Here is a 24,306-nt window from a genome sequence, read left to right as displayed (position 1 = left end):
CCAGCTGCTGACGTTGTTCACGAGGCCGTGCCCCTTGTCGGAACATATCCAACACATGAGCATATTCAGTCATTCCACTTTAAACAGCTAGTTTTTCATTAGCATTAGCATTAGCATTAGCATAAGTGCTATATTTGATGGTAAGGACTCCATAGCTCGAATCAGTTGACCACATGCTCCATATTAGCTTCACTCTCCCTTCCAGCTGCCTCCCGCTGCGTTTCGTCAGCCAGCTGACGTTCGGACCGTCATCACCCGCTCTCCCCCTAATCCATTTTCTCTGACGAGAGCAAGTAGGGTGAGAGGGGAAAAAATGAAGAAAGAAGACGCATGCATCATCATTTAGGGGAAGGGTCAAACGAAGCTGGTAGCGAAGCATGAATATTTAAATTTGGCAGCTCTGCAGGCCAGCTCTCCTTACAAGAGATGTTGATGACGAGGGCATCGGCAGACAATCGAGCAGAAACCACAGATCGGCTCAGATTGTCACCTACGTGGCTGAAAAAGTTGACAACTATACACAATTATAAGCATCTTACTACATTACACTTCTTTTTCTTACAATTTAAAATCTGTATTTTATTTATTTATTATTTTATTTTTGGCCAAAATAACCCAAGGATGAGTACTTTGCACCTTCTCTTTTGAAATTTGCCATTTCGATGGGGCGGTTCTCTCTCAGACAAGAGAGTCACTACTCATCAATCCTCTTTGTACTGTCGGCTCAATGCTGAGTAAGAATTTCGTTGCCGTGACGACGAGGGGCAGAGCCGGGAGTCTGAAAACGTGACTGCGAATTGCAAGGCAACATGGTGTGAGTTTTCACTCGTGGAAGCAGCGATGTGCAGATTTGTATGTGATACATGCAGCAGTCAATTTTTCTAAAATATTTCTTAAAGGGGAAGTCAAGCTAAAAAAAATATTTACAATAATTCAGGATTATTTTATGACCCCCCCCCTCCCCAAGTGATAATTATCTATTTTCTGTATTGCAAATAAGACTGCATTCTCAATTGCAAGTTTAAATAAATACAATTAAAAACAACAAGAATGAATTTGATTTATAGAATTTTAAGAATGACTTACTTACTCCAAGGTAGGTCTTTTTCCCAAAAAATGGCGACAAAATAATATTAATATGCGAGGCCGGGTTTTGACTAAAATGTTGAATTTGCGAATACCCAAGGGGGTTCACTCTAATGTACACAGGTGTGCCTTTTATCTAGACGGACTAGTTTAAATTTTAATTTTGACTTTACTTTCAACACTTCAAGGTTATTAAGAAATTACACGGCTGAGAATTGAAGCGAGTGGGGGATTTTATTTTCGGACTAAGCACTCCCACATTGAATAAATGATTGAGGTACCGGAAACAAACATCTTTAGTATTTTGGGATGGAAGCCATTTATCAGCTGGCTGCGAATCCTTGGTGATGACAAGTGTGTCGGGAGATATTTTCAGCGCTATAGCAACACCGAAGCCACGTGTTTGCGTCATAATACAACATTCACGCCACTGCTAACGAAGGTCTCGTTTGCAAAGGATGGCCGAATTAAACAATTCATTAGGGAGGCTCGGCAGTGTGGACCGCAGGCACTGTCGGGCAATTTGCAGGTTGATTGCCACAGGATGTGCGCATCTGTCACTGTGCCAGCTGTCCCTCCTAAGACTGACACTTTCTCTTGTAATGGACGCCGTGATGAAGACTGGCACCGTCGTGGCACAACAACAGATCTGTCTTGCTCTCTTTCCATCTCGTCTATCTACACCCGATGTCCTTCGAAAACTCAATGCCGACCCGTTGTCCTTGCCTTGGCTATCACAACAAATGCCTCCATGACTCAGCAAAATATTTATTTGCAGGTATCTGAAATGGTTGTCACAAGTCGGCGAGCTGTGAGTCAACAGTATGAGCCACACTCGATATCAGGGGATGGCCCAATTCAATTTGAAGGGGAATTTCCTAACGGGATAGCTGACGATGCTGATATAATAGCCCTTTAACTACCTTTTACAACTTGTCATTTTTACATTCATTGGAAAATAAGACAATTCAATAATTTCAAATAAGTATCGATCAATCCATTAAATTATGCATGGGTCGCAGGGGGAAGTGCATTCCCAATTCCTAGGGGGATTGTGTTTCCACCTTTTGCCTCCCCCCTCCCTAAACAAGGTAAATAAGGTTTGAGGGGAAGTAAACGGATTGGGCCGTCCCCGGCGCCTCCTCTCAGTGGGACATGCCCAGAACACCTCAGCAGGGGGGCGTCCAGGGGACGTCCTAACCAGATGCCCGAGCCACCTCAAATACACCCAAATAAGTACAATTTAAAAAAGAATCCAATGTGAGCAAACCATTAACTCGTGTATTTATTTATTAATATAATATTTAGCAAAAGAGAGAACGCTAGAGAGAGTGAGCGATATTAAGTTAATCAGGTATTTTGTTAATAATCCCCAAAAAATATTTGTTGTTTTTTTGTTACATGTATTTGTTTTTCCTTATAGAGAAATTTCTATTTATTATTATCATTATTATATATATATATATATATATATATATATATATATATATGTTTTATTATTATTATTATTTAGTTACGTTCACTGTTTGTTTTTTGGTTGGATTCTGAAAAATGAGACACAATGTCTGTTCCATAACTGTATTAATGATTCTGCTCTGTCCCAGAATAAAAATATTTGAAACGAAAAAAAAAAATATAATAATAATTTGTTGAATATGCCCAAAAGAAATCAAAGCCCAAATTTAGGGTGGGCTTGGTTGACCGTCTCCCCGCCCACCTGCAGCGTTACCGTGGTGACTACCGGTTTACGTGATGACGTCAGACATATATGAGCGCAGGCGGCGGGCTCCCGCTCCTCTTTTACCGCCATCAGAGCGGAGTCTTTTCTCTCCTCCCACTCTCGGACCGACTCACAGCGCAGCGCCCACCTCACCAGCACTCGCCGCCGGCCACGGAGCTACGGTAAGCCACGGTGTGTGTTGTGGTCCTACCAGCGGTGCTTTAATTTAAATTCACCGTTCACGAGGCTGCATTTAACCACAATGGATATTTAAAGCGGCGTCAGTGGCGGGTAGGCGGCTAATGCTAGTGAAGCAGCAGCAGCCATTGAGACCGACCGTCTCCTCCATAATATGTTCACGTTCGATTAACTGTCACGCTGCCGCGCTGTACAATAACGACAAACATTTTGACGATTAAAACAACAAAATAGCGAAATGTCACCGTCTTTAGCCTGTGTAAGATTTTGGAGTTGACCTTATTTTTTTGAGGATGGGGGAAACCTTGTCGGAAGTCAACTAACGCGATAACACGACGGGAATTCAATACGACGTAAAATGATGTCGATAATGGCGGAAGGTGATTGAAAGAAAGTAAGTCACGTTGACAAGGGGGGGGGGGGACAAAAAAAAAACAAGTGTCGATATGGTTGCAGTGCCTCTCACAGTACTGCGAAGCTAACGGGCTAAGTGCACCCGACAATGGGCAAAACGCAAGGCCGGTGGCTAAAGTTAGCTCATAGTCGCTCGATAGGATGCACACGGTTGAGGTACGTGACACCGCCCGGTTGTCGTTTGCCCAAAATCGGCGTGCGGGTGTGCCCCTCAAACGATGACTGATGATCTCGACGTGCACTTTAACCTGATTGATTTGTTCCCCCCTTGAAGGAAGTAAGCGCAAGGTTTGCTCCACTTGAGCGAGCAACACGTGGTCGCTGGCAGGATCTGCGAAAGGGCTTTTGGGACCTGTCGACTTGGGGCGCTCGTGTACAAACATCCGAATAGAAGGATTACCTGAGTCAAAATTTCGGACAACTAGAAAAAAAATGCGACAAGAAGAAGATTCATGTTGCCTCGATTCAACATGAGCGTGCTGCGTCAATTTGGTGGTCAAGAATCAACAGACAAACCAAACGTATCATTTTTAGCGGTCACATAGGTATTTAAATTGAAATTACCCAATCCAGTTTCAGTTAAGTGTTCTGAAAAACAATCAGCACAAAAATTTCTGTTTTGCCAGCAACATGTAGTAACAAACTGAACAACTAAAATATTTTTTTTAGTTGGCAGACAATCCATAATTGACCTTGATTTTTTTTTTTTTTTTTTTTGCTGGTGCACAATGAGATTTTTCCAGTCAAATTTTTAAATATAAATAAATTTTCAAATTAATAACCGTCCCGGCCTGTATCAATTTTTTTAATGTAATGATAACCTTGACAAAAATATTATAGTGCTGCAATTACAGCTCTAAAATTTATTATTTCGGGTAATCCTCAATCATTTAATGTGCTCTGTAGGTACAGTAGTGACCTTAAAACCAAATTAAACAGTTGGAATCTTTTTAAATAAAATTGAAATGCATATTTCTCTGGCGTTAGGGACCCGGCCAGCCTTACTATGAATAGTTAAAATCTGCAAACAAGTTTCATGAAAACAAATTCTGAACAAACCAACTTGGTTAACAAGAGAGAAAGTCATAGAGCTCACTTGCAAAAACAGTGGGTGGGTCATGTTTATATATTAATAAATAAAAAAATGATTTTTTTTCTTCAACTTTATTGACTATTGGATGATCGTCAGTATCATCAACAGCTTCTCTGTGCAGTAAACGATACAATATAAAAATGTATTTGTTTCAATTCAGTACATTTGGCTCAAATCTTGGTCGAAATCATTGATTTGGCCGAACTGTTGGAAAAATGTGAATTTCAGTCATTTCCCCTTGACAATTTTTTTCTTGCAGCTGAATGCCTTCTACTCGGCTCCTTTCTCGTCATCCGCAAAACACTGTGAAAGTTGTTCAGCTCACGTTGTTCCTCAGCGGGATTTAAAATCAGTAGTCCCTTTTGAAAAACAGTCGTTGGAGTGGATGTATAAGTTGCTCTTCGCCGTCATGTTGGTCAGTGTACACGGACACTATTCAAACTGCTGAGCCAGAAAAAAAAAATCTCTTGTATCCTGGTGTGTAACAATTTTTGCTCATTTATGCGCCCACCATTACCCAACACACACACACACATTTGGAAATGCTTCACTAATCATATTTTGTTCAACATTACCGTATTAGAAGAATGTATGCTCCACTGGCTACTAAAAGCCTTTTAAAGGACTTGACCATCAATAACATGGCGGCCGATCACATACAAAGTGTCTACATCCTCTCCCTCCGCACACCTACACGACTATCAGTGCATCGTTTCTGCTCTTTTCTAGCCTGCTTGTATTGCTGCTCAACGGAAACGCAACGTTTCAAGCCTTTGTTAGAGGTTTGAGCTCTTAACTTGTGGGCAGGGTAAATGTCACATGTTGTTTTTGACCTTTTTTTTAATAAGTGCTGCCTAAATTGAACCACCCGATCTGCTGTTTTGAGTTCAGCAAAGCCGGGAAGTCTGGGGATGCCATTTAAATGATGCACTGTTAATTTACTCAAACAAACCCCCTCATAATTTATTAAAGTTCTTGAATTTTTTTTTTAATTCCCAAATCTTGGACAGCTATTTCTACTCTTCCTTTCAGCTCAGCCATCTAAATCCAACTGCTGATAGTGAAAGTTCCTATGCACACACTGTAAACGTTAACTCAGGTGATGCATTTAAATAAGCTTGCCTGGCATGCGCCGTCGCCATGGACTTGGGACTACAATGATGGGATGTCATGAATAATTCAAGGAGCCAAGCCCGTTTGCTATTCAACTATGTCTTACTCATTTTTTTTTTTTATTTTTTTTTAGCATCGCTTGAAACTCAGCTGAGATGGCAGACATTGACAAGTGAGTATGAGCGTCAGTCAAACTTTGACAGTTTTGGGGTGAATGTCTGCTCGTCGCTGTGGGAGGAAGTTTACGTTTGAAGCCATACCAAGTCACGTCACTTTGACACCTCATATGCATTTGCTGCCGTTTTGTTTTAACGAAAAGGGTCTGCATAGATTTCATCTTGATTGTTCAATGTGTGATTTTTGCCGCTTCGGTGTTTGCCCACTTGGCTGACTTTTCCCTTCTCGTCTCCCCCCCCGTGAACAGCAAAGACCAAGCGGAGATGGACCCGGCAGATATGGAAGATGTGGAGGAAGTGGAAGAGGAGGAGACGGTAGAAAATTCCAAAAGCAAAGGTATCCTACCAAGGTTACATTTTATTTATTTTTTTATGATTATTTTTTTTTATGGCTTATTTTCACTTGTTGGTGCATCACAACATTCCGCCGATTTACACGTGGACAAAAGTGTCGCAAATGCATCGGACACATTAGAGTGCATCACCTCCCTGCACTGATAAAGTTGCAGGTCTGCTTACCTTTTGCCCTTAACATTGTGACATTTTCTTGGGAATTTCTGGGCCTTGCTGCAGAGAAGCTTGGGGGTGGATTTGATGTAAACTTCCCAAATGACATTTTCAGCTACGGGCAGCCAAGTAATCACGAAGTACCCTAAAGAAAAATTGTATGCTTACTCAGTAGTCCCCTTTTCGATCTTTTGTTGAATCACTACACAAACTCGAGAGAGTAAAATTAGCGCAGGTGCGAAAACGACATTTTTTTTTTTTTTTTCTGTGAGGGTTGTTTTGGCCCATTATGAAGGCAATCCGTGGTTCCCTTGGCAACGGCCCGAGGCACTTAGTCCTCTCGTTATAAAGCAAAATGATGTCAAAATGACTCCATATTGTTGCTTTTAAAAACTGTTGCACAACTGCTGGCCCGATTATGTTTACTCAACTTTTTTTTTTTTTTTTTTTTTTTAAACACTACAGAAATCATTGAAGCTCAGACTATTAAATAGACTTAAACGGATAGAAAAGAACATTTTAATTGCCCTTTCAGCCAGCCGCCCATTCAGTCCAAGCTTGCGCTCCATTCAATTCTTTGCAAAGACGGTCGTAGCGACTAATTAGTTTTGTCGTTCGCCTACTGATAGCGTTTTGTGTTTGTCCACAGCTCGCCAGCTGACAGAGCAGCTTATGCAGAATCCACAGATCCTGGCTGCGCTACAGGAGGGCCTTGACGGCCTCAACGGTTCACCATCGGGGTACATCGAGAGGTACGGTTATTTTATTTTTAGTTAGATAAACGTTTTTCGGAGAATGAAAGAATGTTGCCAAGATCACTCTTGTCTGCGTATTTGACGGTCCCCACTTGCAGCATCCTAAATGCTCTGGCCCAAAGAAGGTTTCCGATAGTGCAGGCATATTAATTTACCTCACCGCTGAGAAACTTGAGTCTGGTTGGCTTGAAAACAGCCTTCATTTCCTGGGCACTGCTGAGGTGGGCTGGGATGGGGACAAAATAATAATCGATGCTGGAAATTCCATCAGAATTGACATTAGGTTGTTTGATAGGAGAGCTGACTGGATTTGAGTTAATCAGATTTAAAGTGCATCTTGGTGGGCTGGTCGATGTGTGGCTGTGAAATCAAAGCTTGCAAAATATCAATTTTTTTTTTAATCTCTTCAATGCCCTTGCTTATTTAAAAAGCTAATGAGTATCACATTATTCAAATTTTTTTAATTCATCATTATTCAAAACGTGTGTGTGTGTGTGTGTGTAAGCAAAATGCCTATTCCATCGTACCTCCTCGCGCTTTTTGAAATTGTTTTCCTGTGGAGTTGTACGGGTGTGGCAAGGCCCTGATGCAAAATATTTACAGCTTGAAAGCAGCGGCTAGTTTGGTGAAAAGCCTCTAAGGTGCCGATGAATCACGTCCAAAGCCCTTTCTGATTGGACACTAGTAGCGCAAATAGAACGAGATCTCCAGGCTACGTTATTGGCTTGGGTCGTTTATTTCATCCTGCTTCTGCTGTAAAAGTGAACAATCGTGTGGATAAATGCAAGGGGGGGAAAAAACAACCGCCATGTTTTTGGCAATGTTCAATGTAATTTTCTCTGATTGCGCTTTTTTAAAAATTTATTTTATTTTATTTTTTTTAATTTATTTATTTTTTGGGCAAGGATGAAAATGGTTCACCTCAGAGGTCAGATTTTTTTTTTATATATTTTTTTTTTAATATTTTTTTTTTCAATGTAATTCCCAGAAAGTCGCTTTATTAACAACACTAATTTTTGTTAACTAGCTCCGCTTGGTTTGCAGCCTTATTAGTTGTAGAAACAGCGATAATCAGCGGGGATGCACTTGAAAAAATGGAAGCAGTTTAAAAATGACGCCCAAAAAAACTTAGCTTAATTCTAGTATGTTTTGTGGAATTCACTCCCACGTTTGGTATCCAGAGGCTACGCGGATTTTCCTCATCCTTCCTCCACTTTGTGTTTAGTTTACCAAAGGTTGTGAAGCGACGCATCAACGCCCTCAAGAACCTGCAGGTGAAGTGCGCACACATCGAGGCCAAGTTCTACGAGGAAGTCCACGAACTGGAGAGAAAGTACGCCGCCCTTTACCAGCCACTCTTCGACAAAGTACGTCACCATCGGCCCTTATCTATCTATTATCTTCCGCCACCTGATGAGGTGGATTTTTATTTCTACCATTATGCATCATCCGTCCAAAAGTGATGAGTCATGATTCAGCAGAATCCGTTGCGGAAAATAATGTTGTTGTTTCTTGCAGAGAAGTGACATTGTCAAAGCAGCGTATGAGCCCACAGACGAGGAATGTGAATGGAAAGCAGATGAGGAGGAAGAGCTGACAGTAAGTAAGCAGGTACAGGTGACATCTATGCTCGCATGTCTTCCTCCGTTTTTTTGTTTCCTTGGTAGTCGCTGCTTGTCTTCCTCTCTTGTCTGCCTGTGGGGTGTGTGGGGGTCTGAAGTGCAGGCAAAGCGGTTTTGCCAATGAGAAAATGTCCGCCCTTCCTGCAGGATGAGATGAAGGAGAAGGCTAAACTAGAGGAGGAGAAGAAGGACGAAGAGAAGGAGGACCCCAAAGGCATCCCGGAGTTCTGGTTAACGGTGTTCAAAAACGTGGACCTGCTCAGCGACATGCTGCAGGTAAACTCGGCTGTGCTTTGCCTCCCTCTGCTGGCCAACATCTGCTAGTGTGTTCAGAAGATGACGCGCTCGCTTTGTGGACTCCTCAGGAACACGATGAGCCCATCCTCAAACATTTACAAGATATCAAAGTGAAATTCTCAGACCCGGGGCAACCCATGGTGAGTCAAACTGAATGTTGGAAAGTATTTTGGAGCAATTAAAAAAAAAATTGACGTTTCCATCTTTTCCTCGCAGAGCTTCGGGTTGGAATTCCACTTTGAGGCCAACGAATTCTTCACAAACACAGTGTTGACGAAAACCTACAAAATGAGGTCAGAGCCCGATGAGAACGATCCTTTCTCCTTTGACGGACCTGAGATCATTTCATGCACGGGGTGAGTATTGGAGTACATTAGGAACGACACATTTTTGTATTCATTGAATTAAATCTAAAGTTCTGTTCCTCCGCCGCCACAGTTCCACGATCGAATGGACAAAGGGCAAGAACGTCACGTTGAAAACTATCAAGAAGAAGCAGAAGCACAAGGGCCGCGGCACAGTCAGGACAGTCACCAAAACGGTCCCCAACGACTCCTTTTTCAATTTCTTCACCCCACCAGAAGGTAAGCTTAGGAGCTAACTATTGTTAACTTAATTTTTTGGGGGTGTATATTTTCATCTCATAAGCTCCTTTTTTTTTTTTTCTTTCGCGCAGTCCCTGAAAATGGAGAGTTGGTAAGTCGCCTTCCCTAAAACAAACAAAATATGGCGTATTCACCTCCGTATTTCGTAGGCCAATGAGTCCCACTTGATCTCTTTCTCTCTCCAGGATGAGGACTCCGAGGCGGTCCTGGCAGCCGACTTTGAGATCGGCCACTTCATCCGCGAGCGCATCGTTCCCCGGGCCGTGTTGTACTTCACGGGAGAGGCCATCGAGGACGACGATGACGACGTAAGTGCTCATTCACGTGTCGAGTTTATCACTGAAATTGAGAGGGGCGACGCTTTCCTGTAAAAAATGATTCAATATTTGAATTTTTTTTATTCTTTGTCGGAATTTGTATTAATTATGCCAGTAGATAAATTCAACCACTTTTTTTTTTCGTTTTGCTTTTAGTGGTGTTGTGTATAATTTTCCTGGAGATGGGTTTTTGAATTCCGACTCGAATTATTCTCAATAATATAACACTGGCTCAGAACAGTAATTCTCCTCTCCCTTAATGTGAGTTAATCCAGGCGATGATTTTAAACATGACAAAATGCCACTTTCGTAACGCCCCTCGTGTGCTTTGCAGTACGACGAAGAGGGCGAGGAGGCTGATGACGAGGTGAGGCTGCACATGATTTGGAATCAAATGGCTGGCGCCGTTGACGTCAGCGTCGCACGTTAATGTTTGTATCATTTAGGAAGGCGAGGAGGAAGCCGACGAGGAGAATGACCCCGACTACGATCCCAAGGTAAGATCCCTCGCGCGGCGGTTCTCAACGTCTCCGCACCATTAAAAACATTCTCCGTTCCTTCATATCATAAGTGCCATAAAACGCCTCTGGGCGACTGAGAACTGCCGCTGTCTCTTCAACATACACAATCCATACTGTCTTATGAATCTCATTGCATCTGCTTGGATTTCTTGTCATCTTAATTTGACTCCTTGGCTAAAACAAGACTCGTACGACGCTCCACTCCTCACTGCCACTACTTCACATTTTTCGTTGTGTTCACAATAGTAGCAGGAGGCTGTCTCATGTAATTGCAAAATGCCACTTTTTTAATTTTAGCCACGTTTTTGTGTCATTGGCGATTCCCTTTGTGAGGACTGCAAATGAATCGTACGTTTATAAACCGCAAATGCATCATTTTCACTTACGGAGGCAGCACTTCATCAAAGCCGCCTGATTGCAATTTGTCAAATGGTTGTGCCGATTTTGTGTATGCGCTGGATGCAATTTTCCACATTTCCATGCTTGAGCAGCTCGTTCAAAAACAGCGCTTTGGAATTCCCCCCAACTCTATTATTCTGAACACAACTCTCCTGATAACCACGTTTGCTAAAAGCAGAGATGTTTGTATGTTTCCACCATCACATGAAACCAGCATGCTGCTCTTGTCACTCAACACAATGCTAGTTTTTTTTTTCTTTTTTTTTTTGCCCTCTCCTTTACTCATCGTGCTCTTCATCTCTGATCGGTCACATTTTTTGGCATACTTTGTCAGCTACTTTTTAAATTTTTCCTCACTAGGTTTAAGTGGTGACAGTAGAAAAATAACCCTGTCCCGGTAGGTACAGCTTGTCAACTGTCGGCTTACTACCACCCCTAATCCCAACCTTTCACCTTTTATTTAACTTTATTCTTTGGGCTGTCTTCATCTTCTTCTGTCCTGCTGCCATGAGCTCCTCACTAACTCATTTGGTTTGGATTTTTTATTTTGGGAAGTTTAACCCATAGTGCACGCTGCATTTCTACCCGTTTCTTTTTTCTATGTTGAAGCTCGTCTTTTTGTTCGTGTTCCAGTCTCTTTTTTTTTTTTTTTTTTATGTTTGTTTTGCCAGAATAGTTTGCTCTCTGACGATTGCTGCGTGTGTTTGGAACATCATTGATCCATTTCACCCTTGAGTTTTTAATCTTCCCGATTGCTGCAAAAGTGCTTAAAACCAGAGAATTTCAATTCCACCCCCAAAAACGGTTGCCGCAGATTAAACGCTAGTCGTCGCGCACTAAATGGCAAACCCGCAAGAGTTGAGCAGCATCCGACGCATCTCCAGTGTGGATGGCACACTGCCACAGACAACTCACTGAGCAGCTGCCATCACCTCTGGAAGGATGCCCCATCCCCGAGATGATGAGGCTTTAATTAATTCCGGCGCATGCTTTTCAACACCCCCCCCCCCCCCCCCCCGTTTCCACTCGAGCATTTGGCCGCGACTGCGTAACTTGAGTGCTATTCATTCTCCTGGGTATCTCCAAGTGAAAGAGCCTGAAATTAAATTACTGTCAAATGTACTCCTCAAACTCAAGACAATTGAGCAACCAGCGTGTGCGTAACCATGTAATTACTATATTTGTAATAGTGGCCCCACACCCAAAATAGTCTATGAACCCCACAAGCAAATCCTCAAATAGATGTCTCAAAAAAAAAAAAAAAAAGAAATTGGTGCTGCCACTAGGGGGCGTAAATTTTGTGAATCCTGAATAAACCGCCGAGCATGATTGATTGATTGGTCAAGTTTGATACTTGCGTCATTATCCACAGTTCCTTCCGTTAAATCAAACTGTAACCATAAGCTTTAAGTGGAATGAATAATTTGTTCCCTCAAATAAATGGAATAATCCATGACTCCATTAATCCCAAAGCAATCATTTTTTTTTTTTTTTTTTAGAGAGAATAATGCAATTTATTTTCGGCTCTTTATAACGATTGTTTGGAATCGTTGAAGCGTTGTCCGTGGCTCTTGCTCAGCTTGTTCAATGTCGCCTTTCTATTGGTCTCTTGCAGAAGGACACGGCCTCCCCAGCTGAGTGCAAGCCTCAGTGAAGTGTGGCCTCGCTGCCTCCAGGATCCAACTGCACTGTTAACAACTTCATTTAAAAAAAAAAACAAAACAAAACAAACAGGGGAAAACGTACATATATAAATATATATATTACAAAAAAAACGAACTAGTAACTTACCGCCTTATAATGTTTTTGTATTTTTCTTGGTAGACAATTTGAAGGTTTCAAGGTTTTCGTTACAAAAAAACCTGAATTAAAAACACGGTAATAATACTTTGAGCCGTGTGGCTCGTGATATAGTATTTTACTAGACCTGTTTTTCTTCTGTACTATAGAAAAGATGAAAAAACAAGTAAAAAAAAAAAAAAAAAAAAAGCATGATCTTCACCGCTAAACTAGTTCTTGTGAAGTCTTTTTGTGGTATTTGCTCTTAGACAACAGCTGTGATTGAGACCGGATCCGACTCATTCCACGCCACTCCCTTTACATTTTCCCCCGGTGGGCCTTTGTGTCGCGCTTCAGTTGTACAGTTCCTCTTCCTCCTGTTCCAAAACATTCCAGTCAAACCACTTAATCGGGGTCCATTGGTGAAACACTCAAGGCATTGAATAAAAACCAGGGTATGAAACCGACAACCGCACGGGTCCACCATTTTCTGACTCCATTTTGTGACGTCCCCACCGTCGTACTTAGCAGGCGTACAGGTGGTCTTGTAGCACACTACGTCTCACTTGCCTCGTGTATCTCGAGTAACTGACTACAAAACTCCCGTTTATCACTGTGAATGAAAACGAGGGAACGTGTGACAAGGCCTCCCCCCCGATGTGGCCAATGACCCACTACCCTCCTCTCCACACTTCAACATTTCCCCCCCCCCCCCCCCCCACCTTTTTTGGTGTAACCCCTCAAGGGCCACAGGAGCAATATTCAGAAGCAGAAGGGCAACTGTTTTCGTTGCTAAAACGGCTGTTTTTGCCTGGGCAGCAGCTGTTGTCGAGACAAATTGCTATGCTACCAAAAAAAAATACTGATGTACTCAATTACTGTACGTGTATGTTCATGAATAAATCGGTTAAACATTGAATTTGACGCGTGTGAATGATTGCGTTTGTGAAGAAGCTGGAGTTGACTTCTTCCTTTCGTCAACAGGGGGCGCGTTTTGCCTTTATACAAGTAGCCATGTATATTATAAATGTAAAAAAAACTAAAACATTGACGTCTAAAGCAGTTTTAATGTGACAAAATTATAACTTTACAAGGACTGTAATTTTTTATTTTTTTAACGAATTAATCGCAAATAAAATTCCGTAGTTGCGATTAATCACATTTTTCAACAATTCTTTTGTGAAGCTTGTAACAGGTATTGACTTGAATATCTTGTTAAAAATGTAAAATCGCCAAACATGAAGTGTATTTTAAACAAAAGACCGAATAGTGTTAAAGCATCCTTGAATAGGATCTAAACGAGTCACCTTGCCAGACATTTTTCTCAAAATAATTCTCTAAATTTATGCGTTTAGTGGTAATTTGAGGACGGTGTTTTGTTGTGAGATAATGTGCTAAAGATGCACATCTAATATGGTACAGTGTTTAAATTTGGCTTTACGAGATATGGTAGTTATTTTTGAAGTAAATAAAAAAAGTAATATTTAATTGCTTTATTTTTTTTAATTAATCTCGAGTTTGCGCCTGAATTTGTCAATGTTTTGGATTTGGGAAAATTACGGATTAACCCGTTAATTTGTAATTTTGAAGTATTTTAGTATATTTAATTATGTAGTTTTATTTGGAATTGACGTTGGCCCATAATGAAATATATTGCTTTAGTGTTCGTAATTATAATAAATCACTTTACCAATTATGTAACGAAATTAATAATTCTATGTTTTACAAAAAGATCGTGTTAGACAAGCGTTGGTGTTCCTATTAAAGTGGCCCACGTGTATTTCTGGGTCTGTTTTTTTTTTTTTTTTTTTTTTTTTTTGCTTTTGGAGTAGGTTGGGTCTCTTCGTGTGGGCGGTCCCGACCCTCCCCCGCCCGTCTCGGGCAACCAGTCGAGCACAACCAACCTCCACAACCGACCCGACGCTCGCCATCTGCGCGTCCCGTATGCCTTCGCCCTCTCCGGGGTAGACCTCCGCGTCTGTGCCCTCTCCCCAGGAAAGGAAAAAAAAAAAGTGGCAGGCTCGGAGTGAGCATGTTGGAAAACGGCAGGAAGGTGTTCAAGGAAGGCGTGCTGGAGAAGAGGAGCGACGGCCTGCTGCAGCTGTGGAAGAAGAAGCTGTGCGTCCTGACCGAGGACGGCGTGCTGCTGCTGCCGCCCAAGCAGCACGATCACCAGCCGCCGCAAACGCAACCGCACCACAATCATCTCCACCACCACCACCACCGCGGCGAAGACGCGGGCAAAGTCAAGGAGCTCCACTTCGCCAACATGAAGACCGTGGACTGCGTGGAGCGCAAGGGCAAGTACGTCTACTTCACCGTGGTCATGTCCGAGGGGAAGGAGATCGACTTCAGGTGCCCGCAGGACGAAGGCTGGAACGCCGAGATCACCCTGCAGATGGTCCAGTACAAGAATCGCCAGGCCATCCTGGCGGTCAAGTCGACCCGGCAGAAGCAGCAGCTGCTGGTCGTGCACATGCCCGGGCAGAGCCACAAGACGCTGCGGAGCTCGCCCAACGTGGCGTGACCTGCCCGGCGAGTCCGGCGGACATTGGAGCGCCGTTTGCGGTAAGAGGAGGGAAGGACCCCCGGGGTGGTGGTGGTGAGATGTCTGGGGGACGACCTGGGGAATCCCCGTGTGAATTGGACCGGGTCCTTGTCTCTATTGGCATCCCTAGCTGTTGACCGCCTAAAACACAAACATAGTACAGTACATTATATAATAGTAATATAATATATATATTTTTTGCTATACTACTGAATATTATTATCATCTTTGGAAGTGCCAATTGTTTTTTAGTTTTGGTAAATCAAATAACCACTACTTTTTAGTACGACTGCCACTAACAATTGAATCAAAATATTGTCAGATTTTTTATGTTTGATGTTTAAGGGCATTGTTAATGTTCGGAGAAGTCTCCAAACTTGTAGTGTACAACTTGTGGGGAAAAATGATTCTAAATGTTAATATGTTTTTTTTACGTGGTACTTGGTGTAAAAGTTTCAGACCCACAGTTCAAAATAGAATGATGGGTAGACAAATTGTCAGTTTCTTGGATTTTCTCATTTTTCCCATTAACATATTTAAAAGCAGTCCCACAAGCCACAGTTTGGAAACCCATTCGTCTAGACAATTGAACTGGTTAATGAAGTGCACGTATTGGGCGACTTTTCAATCGAATTTGCAGCAACGCGTCTAATTGATTCTGTTCACAGGTTAATTGGACACTGGACGATTTATATCGACTCCCACCTCTGCCGCATCAGCTTCAGGTCTCCAGGACAAGCCCCGCCCCCCTGCCGACCCATGTTTTCACAGAAACCTTCCTCCCCTGCCACACGGACTTCCCCCACTAAAGACTCATGGACTAACAAAAAAGCATGTGAGAAAACAAGTGCGTTGGACCGTGCAGTTATTTATTAGTCGTGTATATATTTTTTTTCTATGCGTGTGTTTAATGGGACGTCCATGATTGGAAATATGCCTTTATTTGTACTGTCGTCGTCTTATTAGCGGTTAGGTCAGCATCATTGAACCAAAGATTCTTTTCCAGACCCAATTTTGCTTGTTTTAATGAATGGGACAATTAGCCACGTTAGCCTGTATGGAAGTCTTAAATCTGATCTTAGTGTATGAACGTGTCTGTTATGTTCTGGCTACAGAGGGGTGGTTAGGATCGTAGTGATCGTATTTGATTCATTCACATGCAACATGGCTGATCTTTGATGCTAGCAGTAAGCCTGTTAGCTCATCTGACGAAACACGCCTTCACAAGAGTCAAACGTGTAATGTGAGTTAGCCGTTTCCATTTCTTGTCTTGTGTGTAGCGTTAGCCTGGCGCTAACCTACACGTTCCTGCATTTCGCTAGCGCTTTTCCCGTCGTTAGCATTATGCTAACATGGCCCCGCTAATCTGTACAATGGCGAATTTATGTTTATCTGTTAAAAAAAAAAAAGACAAGTAATATATTATGACACAGGTACTCATCATTTTTTGGACTATTTGGACATTGTGTGATATATTTTAGCCAAGTGCAGTGATGGGTGCCTTGATGAAGGGTTTATAAATTGTTCACAATGGCATTTTAAACGTATTAATACTTTTTTTTTATAGTTTGCAACTAAAAACATTGGCTCTCCGTTTAACTAGCTTGGTCATACTAACAACTTGGTCATAGAACTAAAAGTCGTCTCACTATTTGGCACCCTCTGTCAGTGTTCCATTCTAATGGAATAGAAAAATAAAATAAAACAGTGGCTTGATTTTATTTAGTATTTTTTTTTTCATTAATAATGTCATGGCAGTAGAAACAAACTTTGGTGACTGCCCCGTGGGCATTGCTGGTTAAAAACCAATCTGGACCAGTTGGCTCACTATTTGGCAAGCCCAAGTTTTTGTTCCCCCCCCCCCGGTTGTGGCTTTCATTTTCTTTGTCCAATTGCCAATTAGTTCAAAACAATTTCTAAACCCTTCACATGTGTCATCTGCAAGGTATTAACCCTTCTGCAAGTTATTTAGGGATGTGTCATGATTGACAGCAATTTCAAACGAACGGCCTGACTTCACAAGGCGGTTATGTGTTGATTTCCCAGTAGCTCATGTTGATCGTGTGAGTCCTTTTCGAGAGTGTATGGCGGCCGAATTAACACATGCCTCAGTGTTGTTGTCATCTCCCTCACGCGGGGTACCGGCTCTGCCCTTTATCTCGCCTTCGCTGCTCCTCACTGACATGCTTCTCTGCTCCCGTCCGTTTTCTTTGACTTCAAAATCTATTTTCATACCTCCAAATGATACATTCCATTAAAAAAGTATAAAGAGGCAACTGCGCTCATGTTTCGTTTTTCCGAGCCGGTTCATTCGGGTCAGCGCGGTCTCTGCTTTCATGTTTTACAGCCCACCTCATTTCCGAGTCTAAAAGTAGCGCGGGGGGGGATTGAGTTTCTCTGCCAGTTGCTGCCACTCGGATGAAGCGCCACCAGTGTGTCGTGTCAAAAAGCTTGTGAATCCGGGCTAATTCGATTAAACGCGCCACGTGGTGACGACATCGTTTGTGACACGGGAAGGCTTCGTGGCTGCCGGCCGGGTGATCTTGTCACTTCTAATACTTGACGCCTGACTTGAATCATCACCACTCGTGCGCTTGTGGTTTTTTTTTTTTTGGTTGTATGACAAGCTTTATGTTGACAACCACAAAAAAAAGGACAGGTGGAACCAACTGTGAAACTTGGTTAAATTTGGGGCTGCTTTGCTCTATCATGCCCTGGTTGTATTTAATCTATCCATGATGTTTGGCGCTCTCTCTCATTCCAGAACCAAATATGCTGACGTGTGTCAGAAATTCAAATGACACTCTGCATTCTTAATAAACATTTTAAGCCACGAACACAATTTATTACAATACTTTGCCGCAATTGTCCTTGGAGAAGTCACAAAACGAAGAGTAGAGGACACGATGCTTAAGTTACACTGTTGACATCCCATTTCAAAAACGTGGCGGTGGAGTCCCCGGCCTTTGATGGACTCTTTCGAGCGTCAGCTGTTGTCGACAGGTTTGCGCATCTTGGCATGTGCGCTGACCGCCGACGTATTCCTCGCCACAGCCGACTCTTTGTGATTTGAGCCAGGGAGGTAAGAGGAGCCGTCAGGGATGTCATTCGGGATTACCTCTCAAAGACTTCCGAAAACCCTCTCAAAGACCACTCAGCCGCTCTGGCGCACAAAACCGATTTCATTTCACACATCATATTGAAATACGGACATGTAATTTTTTTAAATGGACCGGAAGAATTTTTCTTTGGATGCATATTGATCCATATTGGGCGCGTATGTTTTTGTATGTGCTTTTATTTCAATTGGAACGACTTTAAAATATGAATAACCGACATCTATGGCAACGATCTTAGTCAGCACAATAAAGTGAGCAAATTGTTTGCTTCACATTAACAAAAACATTTTGACAAATTGCCCAACTTAAAATGTTATTGAAGTTTGCTCCTTTTGAAACTTTTGAGATCACCCATATTCCAATTTATGTCAAGTGAAAACAAGAATAAAAAAAAAAATGGGAAAGATTTTTCGAGAAATGCAGCAAAAAATAACTGTTCATGTGAGCTCATAGACACACTACACCAGCCGTGGGCAAACTACGGCCCGGGGGCCACATGCGGCCCGTTGAACGCTTTAATCGGGCCCGCTGAACTTTAAAAATTAAAATGAAAATTAAATGAATAAACCTCGTTAATGTTTTATTTTCTAAATACCGCGGTTTTACAAAGACATATATATTGTTGTCATGTTTTTCTTCACTTTCATTTAATTATTTTTTTTCTCCGATAAGGTGAGGTTACCAAAACACTCCATCCATCTGCTCCTGCTCCTCTGTCAAATTTTAGAAGCCATTGTGGCCCGCCAATCAAAAAGTTCGCCCACCCCAGCCCTCCACTATTGAGCCATTCTGTCTCATTCCAAATCTGCATGCATTAATCTCAAGAAGTAATTAGAATTGACTCAAATGAGATGTCATCCAGTCCTCACACTTTTTTTTTTTTTTTGATCAAGAGAAAACCCTTGATCAAACTTGTTCATAATGTGCCGCCACCTGCTACTTCACGCTGTCAGGAGGCGCTCACAAAGCCTGCCGATGCACAACACACTATTATAAATTCGGCAGCACTTCTTGAATAGAACTCGTTATTATAACAAAGCCAAATCACCACCGCCGCTATAATCACGGTAATGACACATCATATGCTACCATCAGGGGCTTTTGTTTCTCACAAAATATAAATAAATAAGTCTACTATTGGAGGACATCTGGTGCAACAGATTGTTCGCACGTGACAACCACGCAAGAGCATGATCGCATATTACCGTATATTATTTTCTTCATCGTGTTATTTTCTAGGCCATCATAATCGGGGCCAAGTGGTAACAACAATGTGGAGTGGATAAAACCGTATATCACGCTGCCTTTCTAAACGCCGATTCGGCACTTCTACTTTAGCTAATTAGCCATTAGCAAGCTGGCTATAGGGTGGAATAGTGTATTAAAATGCCGAAGTGCGTCCTTGCCATCTGCTTAGATGCATACAAATGTTATCGCTTATTTGAAAACAGTGATTCTGAAAGTGTGGCACTACGATAACTAGTGCTACAGAGGCTCCATCGAGTGCAAGTTTTTGATTGGCGGGCCACAATGGGTTCTTAAATTTGACAGAGAGGCCAGATCAGGACCAGATGGATGGAGCGTTTTGGTCACTTCACTTCATCGGAGAAAAAAAAAATAGATTTAATTTTAAATGAAAGTTTACAAAAGCATTGCAACAATATATATGTCTTTGAAAAACCACAGTATTTCGAAAATAAAACATGAACAAGGATTTTTTATTTATTTTTTTTTCAAGTTGGGCAGGCCGGATTAAAACATTTAATGGGCCGCATGTGGACCCCGAGCCGTAGCTTGCCCACACCTGCTCTCGTGCGACACAGGCTCCCTCTAGTGGTACGTGAAATAATCACTCAATTAATGGTTCAAACTGTGCAATATACATTGATTTTACCTTTATTTTTAAATTCAGGTTCAAGTTTATTACAGTTCAGTCTTTTAGAAAAAAAAAATGTTTTTCCTCGTAAATGTAACAGTTAGTTTACGTTGTACCACCCCCACACTGAGATTCTCCGCCCATGACTTGGCATAAAGACCCGGGGGGAAGTTTCGGCATTTTCATGCAACAACAACCAACACTAATAACTGCGACAACAATCAACAAGCACCAAGCAACAATACTTTTTGATGGACTTTTCGAAGAAGATTTTTCCAAACGAAACAAAAAAAAAACGCTTGAGCCAAGATGACCTCCAAAAGAGTTTATTAATAACCATTTAACTGAAGACAATTCAAATTTGTCGACAGGGTGTGGATATTTGCTCAGCCCTCAGGCACTCTCGTAGAGCGACAGTTTTGGTGCTGTTTTTGTTGTACACAAACACACATGGTGGACGTGCTGCTGACTTCGTCTGCAAACAAGGAAACGCACTCACAGGTGACACAATGTCTGCCGGTGATAACGGCAGTCTGGCGTAGCCAAAACGTCCCCCAACCCACCTGCCTTCCCTTCCCTCAAGGTCACAGCTGTCTCCTCGCCATTTGCCCGCCTCCCTCTTGTTTGTGTGAAATGCTCACTTCCTCTTTTCGTGCGCGATAACGCCGTTGTAACAGCGGGATTATCTTCTCCCAGGAGCCAAACAGCAGTTAATGCAAATAAGAATGGCTCCCTGGTGGCTTGCCTTGTGTGTAAAACTGTCGGACTTTCTCTTGATTTTTTTTTTTTTAAATTTCACAGTCCAACCAGGAAGTAAATTAATTCAAATATGATTTTTTCCCCCCCTCTTTACAGTGTTGTTTGTGTTTTCCTTGGATTGTTGTCATTTTAAGATCACACATTAAATGAGATAATAACCCTCGGTTAGATGATTTTGAGAGTACCCTGAAATATACAGGAAGATGTCCACGTTGCTATGACGACAATCGATTTATCCATGTTCATCTTTGACAGCAACATAGAGTGACAGGCAGAACAATTAAATCCAATCCAATTAATCAAATTCTTTAAATTCTTCAAAAATATTTCTAACCACAGTTTTGGTTTTAAACAAGGGTTAAAGTTTCAAATTAGGGTTTCAAGGCCAGATGTGAGTTGGTGTTTGTGTTGACCTAGTGGAGAGTTGTAAAAGTGCCAGTGAGTGTCTTCCTTCCTTCCTGCCTTCCTTCCTTCCTTCCTTCCTCCAAAAGGTGTTTACAGTACCTACTATTGGCTTACCATTTATAAATGTCGTGCACAATACAAAAAAATGCAAATGAAATACAATTACATACTTTTTAATAAAACACTTGTCAAAACTACTTTACAACTTTGTCATACGGTTTTACTGAAGATTTTCTACGTCAGCAATGAATTCACAACAGAAACATTTCATCATACTGTATAATATATATAAAAAAAGATGAATAATAAAATGGAAATAGTCATCGTCAAAATCGTTTAGATGAAACCCAGGTGGGTAAGGAGGCAGATGATTGGATGACAGCTTGAAGTGGGAGGGGCTGCGCAGGTCACTCTAACGAACCAGGAAGTCAACATTCATCACACTGGATTGTGACAAGCGTAAGTTTGATCTTTTTTCTCAAAGTGGTTTTACCTTCCAAGATACTCCGGTGCCGTTTTAGCTAGCTTAAACAGTAGGGGGCAAATGTGTAGCATTAGCCCCTTGCTTGTGAATAAAGTATCTTTTTGACGTCTAATTCTTAACATATTTAGCAGTAGAAATAAGAGAGTATAAGTATAAGATAGTGTACTTGCTTTATTGCAATTCCAATAAATTAAAACTTACCAGACGGCATAAGATGTACAAATCAGTTTATATACGATTATATCCAGTTTTTGTTATTATGCCTCAATTGTTTTTATGAATGACTGCGTTTTTAATTTATTATTTTTTTACAACACGTTTCCATTTAAAATTGGTTGAAATTAATTTGAATTTTAATTATTTTTTGTGGTTTTATTTATTTAGCCAATTAAATAATTAGTTGATTTTTCTTTTGTAAAACATGTGCAATATTATCTAAACGTTTCATTTTTAGGCAATTTGTTGAGCAATAAGAATTACGTTTATTAGGAATAATTGCAAATTGAGATTGAATTATTTTATTAGTCTTCTTAAAAATTAATTCAACCCATTCAAAAATGTGTTAATTGAAATTTGTAAAAAAAAATATTATCCAAAAATATTAAGCTATTTTAAATGCATAATATGTTTGAAATCCTTTCATTAAATAGTTGGTAAACCATTTAAAATTTAATCGATTAATAATAAAAATAAATTTGAGATTTCAACATTTGATTCCCACATTTGATTTTTTGGGGGATGTATAGTGAAATGTCACACCATAAAACATAAAATATATTAGTTTTGACACAGAGAGGTGCAAAAGCGAGGTTACAGTTTTTATTATGAAAGAAATCTTTACTTAGTCGCAATTAGAATATCATGCCAATAAGTATTAAGTACCAGCTCATCTGTGTTGAAGTTATAGGCATTTAGCATTTACAGATTCCTGTCGAGCTCATTTTGTCTTTACTGTTATCATTATACGTGACTACAATATATGAGAATCAGTCATGGTGCGGTATATATTGCATAAGAATTGTGTGAGCATAGTGTAAAATTTACTGCACGAAAAAAAAGCATAGTGTAGTTTTTCATTTCTAATCCATCTCATGGTATGACTACTGACTACTTTATTTCTTTTTACCGTCAGGTGGAGAGTTTTGCATGTCCCTAGGACGCCCACTTCACTTCCTGGGAAAGCGTGTGGATGACACTGAGTCAGCATCCAAGCTGTGGCTTAGGTAGGCTCATAATGAGTGTGTGTATGAGATGAATGGGAAACGTCACACACATAATAATACAGAAACGTGTAGTAGTTGGTTTAAGTCAGAGGTCTTCGCACCCATGTTCAAATGTATTTATTTTTTTAAATTTGGTCTAAATTTTTTATATCACAAAACATGTAGTTTAAACAAGGATGTCATCTTTTTATATCCACTGCAAATATCAATATTTATTTATTTTGTAATTTTTTTTTTAGTGTCCAGCTATCGTTGCGAGTGTTGGAAAAAGCTGCTCATGTAGCGTAGTCAGCTGACCCGTCTACATAAAGTTCAGGCTCTCATCTTAGCTTTCTTAGCCTTATCCCTCTGACGGTGTAAATCTGGACCAAGCACGTGACAACACAGCTCCACCCTCCACCCTCACATCATGTTTGTGTTGTCCTTTTTCCACTGAGACGCATACCAAAAAGCTTTGAGAGTGTCTTTTCGGCGGTCTGGAACGGATTAATGGCATTTCCATTCATTTCAATGTGGAACGATGATTTGGGCTACAAGTGATTTTAGTAACTATTTTTTTTTCATTGTTACTTTATAGATTTTATCCAGTGGGAAAAATGACCATGTTAATATTTAGTCTTCCCTTTTCCATTTTGTCTACGGGTGTTTATTTGTTCAACTGCAAGTGTCTCCTTGAACTGCAAATGTTGAAAAGGTGTTACGAAGGAAGTGCCGCGATGTTTATTCCCATCGGGGGGAACGAGCAAACAAGTTACTGCCCCTGTAAACTAAATGTCAGCGTGCGTAGTACAAGAAAAACAAGCCCGGTAAGTTATTGGAATTGTAATGTTGTGCAGCAGATGCATTTATATAAAAACTCGCAATCCATCGGAGGTTTCATCCTTTTTCCTTCCATTTCTTTCCACCTGACACAAGTCTGGTCTTTGCTTACTTCCTCTGTTTAGCTCCCGTGTTCATTCCCTGATTTCATCCTTGCTCTTATCCTCTTCTTGATCCTCTTATCTCATCTCTTGTCTTCCTGTAATTTCCTCTCCCCCCCCGCCCCCCCCCAGCCCTGAAAATCCTTCAGCGGCCCTCTCGTTCGCGGGAAAAATAATTGTGACACTTGCGAGCGAGAGCGTCGGACGTGCGCTTGTGCGATGCCGCCGAGATGCCACCGTCCGAGACCCTCGCAGATGGGATGGAGTGCGGCGTGATGAGCGGGAAGTGATGAGTGGCGGGTTGAGGGTGGGGACGGAAAAAAAAAAAGGGGGTATAGAGGGTTCGTTCAATGTCACCCTGGAATCGAAC

General features: G+C 41.3%; 3 protein-coding genes across 5 annotated transcripts in view; all 3 read left to right on the top strand.

Annotated features, from left to right (window-relative positions):
* Positions 1-2,849: 2,849 nt before the first annotated feature.
* Positions 2,850-13,072, top strand: nap1l1 (nucleosome assembly protein 1-like 1). 3 transcript variants are annotated; one of them, XM_088287634.1, is made up of 16 exons: positions 2,850-2,988; positions 5,758-5,796; positions 6,049-6,137; positions 6,957-7,059; positions 8,288-8,429; positions 8,581-8,673; positions 8,832-8,960; positions 9,050-9,121; positions 9,198-9,337; positions 9,420-9,565; positions 9,658-9,677; positions 9,772-9,894; positions 10,238-10,270; positions 10,350-10,400; positions 11,184-11,220; positions 12,439-13,072. In XM_088287634.1, exons 2-15 carry the CDS (start codon positions 5,780-5,782, stop codon positions 11,187-11,189), a joined length of 1,164 nt encoding a protein of 387 aa, XP_088143760.1. In that variant the 5' UTR covers positions 2,850-2,988; positions 5,758-5,779; the 3' UTR covers positions 11,190-11,220; positions 12,439-13,072. The 3 variants fall into 3 exon arrangements, with proteins under 3 accessions (XP_088143760.1, XP_088143759.1, XP_088143758.1); XM_088287633.1 differs by lacking the exon at positions 11,184-11,220 and having other exon boundaries at positions 8,581-8,661; XM_088287632.1 differs by lacking the exon at positions 11,184-11,220.
* Positions 13,073-14,500: 1,428 nt separating this feature from the next.
* Positions 14,501-17,426, top strand: phlda1 (pleckstrin homology-like domain, family A, member 1). The gene is made up of 2 exons (XM_088287635.1): positions 14,501-15,170; positions 15,819-17,426. The coding sequence occupies exon 1, from the start codon at positions 14,635-14,637 to the stop codon at positions 15,127-15,129; it is 495 nt and encodes a 164-aa protein (XP_088143761.1). The 5' UTR covers positions 14,501-14,634; the 3' UTR covers positions 15,130-15,170; positions 15,819-17,426.
* A 4,294-nt stretch (positions 17,427-21,720) lies between these two features.
* LOC148341565 (uncharacterized) overlaps positions 21,721-24,306 on the top strand; it is a 49,397-nt gene continuing 46,811 nt past the window's right edge. Inside the window, exons 1-2 of the mRNA XM_088287791.1 lie at positions 21,721-21,768; positions 22,926-23,016. The gene's annotated coding sequence lies outside the window, so the exon portion shown is untranslated. The remainder of the gene's footprint in view (positions 21,769-22,925; positions 23,017-24,306) is intronic.

Source organism: Idiotropiscis lumnitzeri, chromosome 2 (assembly GCF_059441095.1).
Source record: "Idiotropiscis lumnitzeri isolate Australia: NSW breed Sydney's pygmy pipehorse chromosome 2, RoL_Ilum_1.0, whole genome shotgun sequence".
Taxonomy (NCBI): domain Eukaryota; kingdom Metazoa; phylum Chordata; class Actinopteri; order Syngnathiformes; family Syngnathidae; genus Idiotropiscis; species Idiotropiscis lumnitzeri.
This window is presented reverse-complemented; position numbering and strand designations above follow the sequence as displayed.